We start from the raw sequence: 10,596 nt of genomic DNA, 5'->3' as shown, positions 1-10,596 counted from the left end.
TTTGATTGTAGACTGGAACCCAGTTCAACATCTAATGAGACACGTTTGATTGTAGACTGGAGCCCAGTTGAACATCTAATGAGATATGTTTGATTGTAGACTGGAGCCCAGTTGAACATCTAATGAGACACGTTTGATTGTAGACTGGAACCCAGTTGAACATCTAATGAGATATGTTTGATTGTAGACTGGAGCCCAGTTGAACATCTAATGAGATATGTTTCATTGTAGACTGGAGCCCAGTTGAACATCTAATGAGACACGTTTGATTGTAGACTGGAACCCAGTTCAACATCTAATTAGATATGTTTGATTGTAGACTGGAGCCCAGTTGAACATCTAATGAGATATGTTTCATTGTAGACTGGAGCCCAGTTGAACATTTAATGAGATATGTTTCATTGTAGACTGGAGCCCAGTTCAACATCTAATGAGATATGTTTGATTGTAGACTGGAGCCCAGTTGAACATTTAATGAGATATGTTTGATTGTAGACTGGAGCCCAGTTGAACATTTAATGAGATATGTTTGATTGTAGATTGGAGCCCAGTTCAACATCTAATGAGATATGTTTGATTGTAGACTGGAAGTATTGTTGAAGGTCCTCCTACCTGGTCCCCCTCAGTGATCAGTTCAAGTCCCCCAGAAAGTCCTACAAGGATTGGAGATCGTCCAGCTACTCCATCTTTTCCCGTTGGAACCAGGACTCCTTATGCTAACCAAGGTTGGAACTCATTACAAATTTCAATATAATATTAAAATATGTATAATTATTTCAGAATTAAAAGAAGGCATTTTGATCTAAATCAAAGCAAATTTAATGCTTTTAGTAACTGTGTATAGATTTATCATTGTAATAGTATAAAATGAAAAAAAGTTGAATTTATGGTATGTAGATAAATATATAATAATCATACAAAATATTAGGTCAGGACAAATATAAATGTCATTTAAACCATTATTTTCTGTAATCAAACTTGAAAATATAGAATATAGACTGTTTTGACTACAAACTGTATTTTCATAATTATTGATCATTAACATCTGTTTATGAAATATCACTAAATATTAGTGTTAAAAAATTTTTCAAAAACTATTATTCATTTTAATTCACAGCACCCCTTTCCAGGTACTTATCATTGTTCCTCTTTAGTCAGCTTATTCATGGTTTATGCTCTTTCACCTCTTAGCAATCCAAGAGCCTCAATCTCTTTCCTCATGGAAATCCTTTTTACATCATTTTCAGATATCCATCTTTCACCACAATATTCCACACCATCATCTTCACATGTCACTTTTCAAAACCTGTATTTCTCACAATATACCATGTTTTCTTGCTTGCATTTACCAATCATCCACTTGCAGTGTTTATCAATGTTTGCCCATTCACCACTCCCTTCATTCAGGTTAACCGACTCTTCCTTACCTTATTTCTTTTTCTTCTTGGCCTTTTGAAGGCAGTTTATCAGTTTCTGCAATTGCTGTTTACAGAGCAGCTTTGTCGACAACCTTCCATCTTTTTCCCTTGTTATTCTCCATTTCCTTTTCTGTTTCTTACAGACTGGTCTCTTCTGATCAGTTATCTTCCTAACATCTTTAGTTCTCGGGACTCTTAAATGTTCATCATTTAAACTTTTGAATACATTTCCTGTACCATCTTTCTATTAGACATATTTTCTTCTTCTTTCTTGCTTACATGAGACAGTACTCTTATATTTTTGCCTTGGATGGCTCCCACATTCTTTACATCAGGGGACAAATTGATTTTATTCCAAGATTCTTCCTTCCTCCCTAAGACTTGGGCTGGTTAGGAAGGTGATTGATGTTGTTTCTAATCTCTCTCCCTTCCCTTTTTTCTCAGTACAATTAGGCCCTGATTGTTTCTTTTGTCCTGTTCTGGCAGTTTGATGTAATCTCATTCACACTGCTCCATTTTGAGACAATTGATACAGTCTTTTTTTATGTTCTTGTTCTTGTGGGATTCCTCATCTTCTAGTTTCAAGCAATTGTATAGTTGTTGTTTTTTTATTATTATTATTACTTTACTGTAATTGTGGTTTTGCACTTATAAAACGTTTTAGTCAAACATTACTCTTTTTTTTTGTATTGTAAAGTAATGAATTAATTATTTCTCTTATTAAATGATAGCATTCATTTATGTAATTGAATATTTGCATAAAAACCACCCCACTGACACCATCTAATTACAGTTTTTGATAATCATGATACATTAAGCCCAAAATGTTTGTCTGGCCAACCTTCAGACCAAACTGCTTTTGCATCTAAAATTTGATTATGTTTGTTCTTCTTTTTATTGATATTATGATTTGCTTCTTTAGTAAAAGAATGGATTTTTGTGTTACACAGAAGTGAACTAATTGATTGTGCAGTAGTTGATATATTGATTCAATCTATAAAACATAATTATAAATTATCAAAATTACCATCTTGATACCTTGAAAATACGAATAAAAACTTCCTGTACAAAATATATTCTGTATATATATGTATGTGTGGTTTAATTGGTAGATAATGCACTTCTGGCCTGTCTGGTAAGTAAGTAAGTGTTGAATCTCATCTCACCTGTGGGTTTCAGACTTTACACAGGTATCACTGTTTAAATAAAGAATGTAAGATTTTTGAAATAATCCTTGACTAAAATTCACTTTATTTCTCCATACATTTATTCATTTTTGACACATAAAAGCCAACTAATTAAAAACAAAGTTGAGAAAAAGAACCAGATGAGAAACATCGTGAAATCAACAGTTATATATATGTTACGTATCTGTAACACATAATTATGGATGCAACTAGTAAAAATAAAAAATAATCTTGTTGACCTTGTGTTGCCATTTCAGTTTCCTTAAATTAAAGCTACAGGATATAAAACTATTTATATAGAGTCTATAATGTATATTTATATTAATACTAAATATATGATTGAATATAAAAAATGTCTTAACATTACGTTTAGCAGAAATAATTTATAGGAAAGTTTAATTAGATGGAAAGAAAAAACTAATTCAACACTAGTTTGACTAGCTCAACCAAAAGCTTTGACTCTGAAGTTGTAGGTTAATGTATAAAGGAGAGTTAATGTTTATCTTATCTGTCATTTAAATAAGCCACACCAACATAAACGTATTCTTTGTGTCATTTTATTAAGTACAGCTAATAGATTACTTCCATTAACTTGTGACCCAGGAATGCCAATTTAACTTAACCTCAATTTTGAATACTTCTTTTAAACATTTTTCTATGTTTAATACTATAAATTGTTAAATGTTTTCCCTTTCATGTTTTGTTTTTATGTGGGTTTTTGATTATATTCAGTAAAAATATTGTAATTTCCGTACAATATAATGCATTGAGCACAAGTTGAATTGTATTTCGTGCATGAAAAGTCAAGAACTGTAATTATAAATGTAAACTACATCTAATAGCAGCAGTTGATACATTAAAATGGTCTTTTCTTCAGAATCTCCTTCACCAGGTGCAGGCCTTCCACCCAAAAGTCCAACTTTATCCCGGTGAGAAATTACCATTTTTCCAAAAGTATATTACATATTATGTGACAGTTTCATGTTTCAAGGTTTAATTGAACCTTTACATCCTCTTGCTCTTAAACTATGTGCTTTGTGACAAGCTTAAATAATTTTGTGTTATGTTCTTATGTTAGTATACCATTATTGAATTATTGTGCTGGTTTTTCATGCTTCAGATTCACCTTTGCTAAACAAAATTAACATCAGAATGCTGTATCTGTTAACAGGGGCATTTCCTTTATTTAGAAATGACATCTATTGCTGTAAACACCCAGCTAATCTGTTCATTGAGTCTTTTATTATTTGATTATCACTGGTACATGTGAACAAGTTATTCTCATCACTTTTTGGCTTAATATTGTGAATTACAAAAAAACTGTTTTACTTGAACATTTAATATGTACAATTACCTTCCTACAAGTCTCTTTCGTCTACTAACAAATCAACTGCTTAACCTCCCTCTCCTTGCATGTGTTACCTTCTTAAGACCTATCCAAAGGGCAGGAGGATTTCAATCTGAATATTCTTTCTTAACTCCACTGAGGAGATGGTCCTCAGGTTCTGCTGTTAGTTACAGGTATGAATTTAAGATTGTTTACCAACTAATAATAATTTTACTTAACTGTCAAAACCTATTACAAGACTAATATTTAAACTCGGGATCTCCAAGTAATAGTTGAAGTGCTTTATCACAAAAGTCACATCCAGCCTGGTTAACCCTTTACCTTCACTATTAACTTTCATTTACTGAAGTGATAAATTATTCACATTTGCTGAGTAAACAGATTCTAGTCAACATTTAGTTATTAGAAATAGAATTCTGCCAACACAGGGAGTTTTAAAAATTATTCAAATGAACAAAACATTTTGACAAATATTTCCACCAGTAGTTAATACTTGGAGCAATGAAGTTTTAATTTTTTTGCCCCCCAGTAGTACAGTGGTATGTCTGCAGACTTACGATGCTAGAAACTGGGTTTTATTACCCATGGTAGGCAGAGTACAGATAGTCCATTATGTGGCTTTGTGCTTAATTACAAACAAGACAAATTTTATTTTTTAATCTAATGACTTCAATTATCATGAATTATTATGAAATTTTGTTTAGAATTTGTGAACTATTATTTAGTTTGTATCAAAATCTTGAAATGTTTGAGTTTTTTTTTGGTTCTTCCTCTTTCTTCTTTTAATTTATTCTCATCAACCAGTACATGTACCAATAATCCCTGGTAGGGATTATTTCCAGGTGGTTTCATATTTCATTTTCTTCTTAGTCACTCAGCAGTAAGGTTTGGTTCTTTAATAAAATATCACACATGTTTAGTACACACCAGTGTTTATGTATTGGTTTTGAACAACACTTATTAAACATGCTTTTAAATCTTTATACCCATTATATTAAAATTTAGAATCTAAAATTTTTGAACTTTTTTATTGAGAATGTTTAGTAACAATTTTGAAAATATAATTACAAAAGTATTAATTCCAAAGCCATGTTGCTGTATCCCTTAAAGTTTTTAATAGAAAGACATATAGTTATGTCTATTTTCTTACAATTTATACATTAAATGTTTATCCAGCAAAGATAGAAGCCCATCTCCTGCGACTTTCCAAACCCTACGACAAGACTTAGTTAATGTTCAGCCTGGCACTGGCCCTCACTCTGCTAATGGACAGAGTTCACCAACAGTGTATTTTGGGCAATCTCGTCGATCCAGCATGTTATCTCTGACAGGTACTTTTCCAGCTGTAACCTCAGTATTCGGGAAAACAGTTAATTGGGATTGCTTTTTTGTTTGTTTTGAGTCTGTTTATGAGTAAGGTGAAAGATCAGGTTTAAATATTTTTATTGTAGCTATTCTATAGAATATATATATATTCCAATGAGAAATTATTATATTTTATATAATGAAATATACAGTAAATAAATTAATGTCTATGAACAGCCTTTTTCTTGTTTTCTATATCTTACATAGTTGCTAAAGTTACTAAACATACAGAAAGTTTCCCTCAGTAGTTAACACTTTCAATCTACTGTGTAGGGCATTTTGCGGAATCAGTTGCATGGAGAGTGTAACAAAAAATCATTACTTAGATTGGATCTTTCAGCTTAGAACGTAATATCTTCATTTACAGAAACTATACATTTTTATTTAGTAAATAAGAAATAGTTATAAGGTTAGTAAAGATCTCTGATCGTATGAAATATTTGCATTAATTCATATTTTGCTTTACCCAGAACCCTCAGAAGTTATTACTCACCATCCAGTCTTCGTAAAGGATACATCAAAATTTTGGTACAAGCCAAACATCAGTAGAGAAGAAGGTAAGTGTCCTTATTCCTAATTAAAAGACACATATCAGTACATGTTAATTAAGGTGCAGAAATAATTCAAATAACATCGTATGAATTTAGTTCAACAGTCAGAATGCATTTATATAAAGCAGGCCCGGCATGGCCAGGTGGTTAGGGAGTTCGACTCGCAATCTGTGGGACGCGGGTTCGAATCCCCGTCCCATCAAACATGCTCACCGTTTCAGCCGTAGGGGCATCATAATGTGACAGTCAATCCCACTATTCGTTGGTAAAAGAGTAGCCCAAGAGTTGGCGGTGGGTGGTGATGACTAGCTGCCTTCCCTCTAGTCTTACACAGTTAAATTAGGGACGGCTAGCGCAGATAGCCATTGTGTAGCTTTGCTCAAAATTGAAAACAAACTTATATAAAGCAATATTGTTAAAAGTTTTATGAATTATTTACTGTTCCTTTACATTAACGCTGGCATTGATATTTAATTTGAGGTAACATATATATGAAAATAAGTATTTTTTTTCTGTTGACATAAAATACGAAGATAGTTCTTTATTGAAATTATATATATACCATCAAAATGCAGAATTTGTATAGCGTAGAAACAAAGAATTCAAGCCAAATTCTATTTACAGCACTTACTAGCCTTAAAAATTAATATTTATTTTTATTTGGCCTTTTTGGGGAGAAGAAAACGCCTACTTTCCTGACAACTGAAATTTATGTTTATCATAATATTCTTGTAAAAAAGTTGTAATTTATATGACTGTCAGTATATCTAACCCACAGAGAATCTTCATATCTTTTAATACTGACATTTAATAATAAAAAATCTGATGTTTTATAGGGTAATTGTATTACATAGTTTTCTTTCCATATCATTTTTAATGCAAGTACCAGTTACTACTCTCAATTAAGGTGCTGAAATAGAAAAAAAAAACAACTTAAACACATAAGTTCTGAAGAATACATGTACAAGTTATATGAGAGTTACTAAAAAACCAAGTTTCAAATTCATTACTAGTACATGTTTTTATTTTGAAATTTATAACAATAGCTATATGTATATTGAAATTTCAACCTGCTTGTACTTTGTATTTATATATATATATATATGTTATTTCTGTAGCTATCAACATATTGAAAGACAAGCCTCCTGGTACTTTTGTGGTGCGAGACAGTAATTCTTTCCCTGGAGCCTTTGGTCTTGCTCTGAAAGTGGCAATACCCCCACCAAATGTTCAAAACAAATCAGGTATGTTCTTCAAGCAGTTACATAAGTATGCATGTTTTTATTTTTGTAATCCTCCAAGAAAACCCTTAAAACCTGTTCTTCAGAAATTTAATCTTTAAAACATGTATAATTGCTCAAAGAGCCAGTAATTGCCCATAAAAGCTTGTTTTTACTTAGTATTTGTCTGATAAAATGTATATTTACAGAAATAGAATTTTTTTTGTTCCTCATTTAAAATGTAAATTCCAATCCTTAATCATAGCTGTCATACACGTGCCAGTGACGCGTGAATACTGTCAGTTACCTAGATTGTTACAGTTCTTAGTTGTAGCTGTCATACACGTGCCCTGAAGCACTCATTGTGGCCAGTGACGCGTGAATACTGTCAGTTACCTAGATTATTACAGTTCTTAGTTGTAGCTGTCATACACGTGCCCTGAAGCACTTATTGTAGCCAGTGACAGATGAATACTGTCAGTTACCTAAATTGTTACAATTCTTAGTTGTAGCTGTCATACATGTTCCATGAAGCGTTCATTGTGGCCAGTGACGCGTGAATACTGTCAGTACCTAGATTGTTACAGTTTTTAATTGTAGCTCTCATACACGTGCCATGAAGCACTTATTGTGGCCAGTGACATATGAATACTGTCAATTATCTAAATTGTTGGGTAGAAGGTGTGAAGCAATTATATTTGAAATATATACCCATATTTGGTTTTATAGGTCTTAATCAGTTATATCATAGCACCGCTTTAACAGAGATTTTGCTATGAATAACTTGTATTTTGGTCAATTTCAGCCTGTAAATTTGTGAATTTAACCTTTATTATTAGTAGTGTCGGCAATAGCAGACACTACTGGGTATCCTGTCCTATTAAAATAATGTTGACTTTAATGCATTTAATTAAAATCTAAATATCAAGAACTACTTTATTTATTAAGCTGAAATTATTTAAAAACATACAAACCAAAAGATATTAAAATTAAAGAAAAGCAGCCCAATATTTTGACTGCCAAAGGAAACCTTTTTCAAAATTCTGACTTTTCTAGATGTATTCCAATATTTATTGTGTGTGTGTTTGTTTGTTTAAAACTCGTGCAAAGCTACTCAAAGGGTATCTGCACTATCTATCCCTAAGTTTCACTGATAGACTAGAGGGAAGGCTGCTAGCCAACATTATCCACAAACAACTCTTGGGCTACTTTTTACCAACAAATAGTGGGATTGATTGTAACATTACAACTCCTTCATGCTTGAAAAAGCCAGCATGTTCGAATCCTGTAATCCACAGATTATGAGTCACGCACCCTAACCACTAGACCAGGTATAATATGCGTCCTGTGCGTTTGTCTTGAATAGGTGTTAAGTCAATATACCTGCATAAGGAGGTGTTAGTCTGGATCTCTATTTACCAAATGTGGACTTATTTTAGAAGAGCATTTAGGTTATAATTAAAGAATTACATATGTTCATTAGACTAGGTTTTATAATATTTAAATCAAGACTGAAGTAAGTGGATTTGATTGTATTTTTGGCCACAGCATAGCGGCTCCTGGAATGGCTCTGAGTTTTTCAAGTACAAAATTTTAGCTCAGAGCTCCATCATCTCTTGACCAATTTGTGATCTAATTACAGTTTTGGACTCAGGAGGCCAAACCCTTTATATTGATGTATTTGACCACGTCCAAGGTCTCGTAGATTAATGAACTCTAATCCTGCCTAAAAGAATTTCAATTTGAGGGTAGGCTGGTAGAGATCCTGATGAGTAATAAAATTAAATTGGGTATACTCACGTCCCATGCTTGGTATTGCTGGTACATAAAAATATAGCTAATAAAAAGGAAAAAAGGTGTCATTTATTAATTTACTCTAATCCTGCCTAAAAAAATTTCACGTGCTGTGGCTATTAAGGATTCCCTCTTGTTAATAATGTAAATATACATGTACCCACTTTATATATCCTTTTAACAGTATGTCTTTTGTATTTCCAATTTCTCATTGATAATTAGCAATAAAAATTGAAATTAATGTAATCTACTTTATATCCAGGCAGCTATAAAACAGTAAGGGTAACCAAATAATATCACACTGAACATTTTTTTTTTTGTACAATTCGTAAAGTTTCTTAAAATTATATTAAAGCTTAAAAGATCAAAGGTAGCATAGTAATTCTAATGTAAGAAAACAAGTCATGAATAGATTGTTATTATAATATCGGAACTAATCATTATATCTTAAATTTTCATAACTTGTTTTTACTTATTAAATATTTGAGTTTGTTTCTATATTAGAATAACTTGTGGAATAAATGTAACCTTTGTTTGTAAGTTTAATTTATACTTGACGTGCTTTTGAAAAATCAACATAAATTCAATGCTTTGTTTTCCCAATTTATAGGGGACAGCTCAAACGAACTGGTACGACACTTTCTGATAGAGCCAACATCTAAAGGTGTTAGACTGAAGGGCTGTCCTAATGAGCCTGTCTTTGGTAAGTTGTAGGTTAAATTTAAATGTTAACAGTTGATACTTTATATATATTTAGGCCAGACAATTAGAGAATAAGCATTTTTGTCACAATATGTAAGTTGGTGAAGAATGAATAGTAAGATAGAATTACTTAGTGCTTGGTAATTAATATTGGTGGTGATTCATTACTATGTGATAGATTATAATGATAATAATATGATTTAATTTTTGCAAACTTTCTTGTGATGTAATAATACATTTATTGTCCATTCACTTTATATGCATTGTCAAGTTTGGCATTACACACCATTATACTTCAAAACCATACTCAAATTAGAAAAAACATGTATTTTATGGTAAAAGCTTTGAGCAACCAAAGAAACTGGTAACAGTAAAGGCAGTATATCTGTATTTGCATAAAAATTATATATATATTTTAAGTTTTTATCTACAGGATGATACATATAATGTGCGCCACCATGATTTTTTTCTAAGTTCTTGTGTTACGTCTGTTTAAAATGTGCACTGGTAATATCACAACACAACTTAAAAATCACAATTTTGCTCAATCACTTCTTACAAAACACATTGTTACATTTTGCTCTGGTTACTTTGTACAAAACACAATATCATTATTGTGCTCGTATCACTTCTTACAAAACACAATGTTACATTTTGCTCAGGTCACTTCTTACAAAACACACTGTTACATTTTGCTCAGGTCACTTCTTACAAAACACAATATCACTATTGTGCTTGGGTCACTTCTTACAAAACACAATATCACTATTGTGCTTGGGTCACTTCTTACAAACACAATGTTACATTTTACTCTGGTTACTTCTTACAAAACACAATATCACTATTGTGCTTGGGTCACTTCTTACAAAACACAATATCACTATTGTGTCTGGGTCACTTCTTACAAAACACACTGTTACATTTTGCTCAGGTCACTTCTTACAAAACACAATGTTACATTTTGCTCTGGTTACTTCTTACAAAACACAATATCACTATTGTGCTTGGGTC

At 31.9% G+C, this 10,596-nt stretch overlaps 1 protein-coding gene across 1 annotated transcript in view; it reads left to right on the top strand.

The window, feature by feature from the left end:
* The window catches only part of LOC106467211 (tensin-like), a 60,170-nt gene that overhangs the window by 38,353 nt on the left and 11,221 nt on the right, over positions 1–10,596 (top strand). The window contains exons 19-24 of the mRNA XM_022395347.1: positions 584–725; positions 3,483–3,534; positions 5,130–5,284; positions 5,789–5,875; positions 6,988–7,113; positions 9,494–9,586. Coding sequence (XP_022251055.1) covers positions 584–725; positions 3,483–3,534; positions 5,130–5,284; positions 5,789–5,875; positions 6,988–7,113; positions 9,494–9,586 — 655 coding nt within the window. The remainder of the gene's footprint in view (positions 1–583; positions 726–3,482; positions 3,535–5,129; positions 5,285–5,788; positions 5,876–6,987; positions 7,114–9,493; positions 9,587–10,596) is intronic.

The sequence above is a fragment of the Limulus polyphemus genome, unplaced genomic scaffold (assembly GCF_000517525.1).
Source record: "Limulus polyphemus unplaced genomic scaffold, Limulus_polyphemus-2.1.2 Scaffold2529, whole genome shotgun sequence".
Taxonomy (NCBI): domain Eukaryota; kingdom Metazoa; phylum Arthropoda; class Merostomata; order Xiphosura; family Limulidae; genus Limulus; species Limulus polyphemus.
Note: the sequence above shows the minus strand (reverse complement) of the source record. Positions and strands in the feature narration are given on the sequence as shown.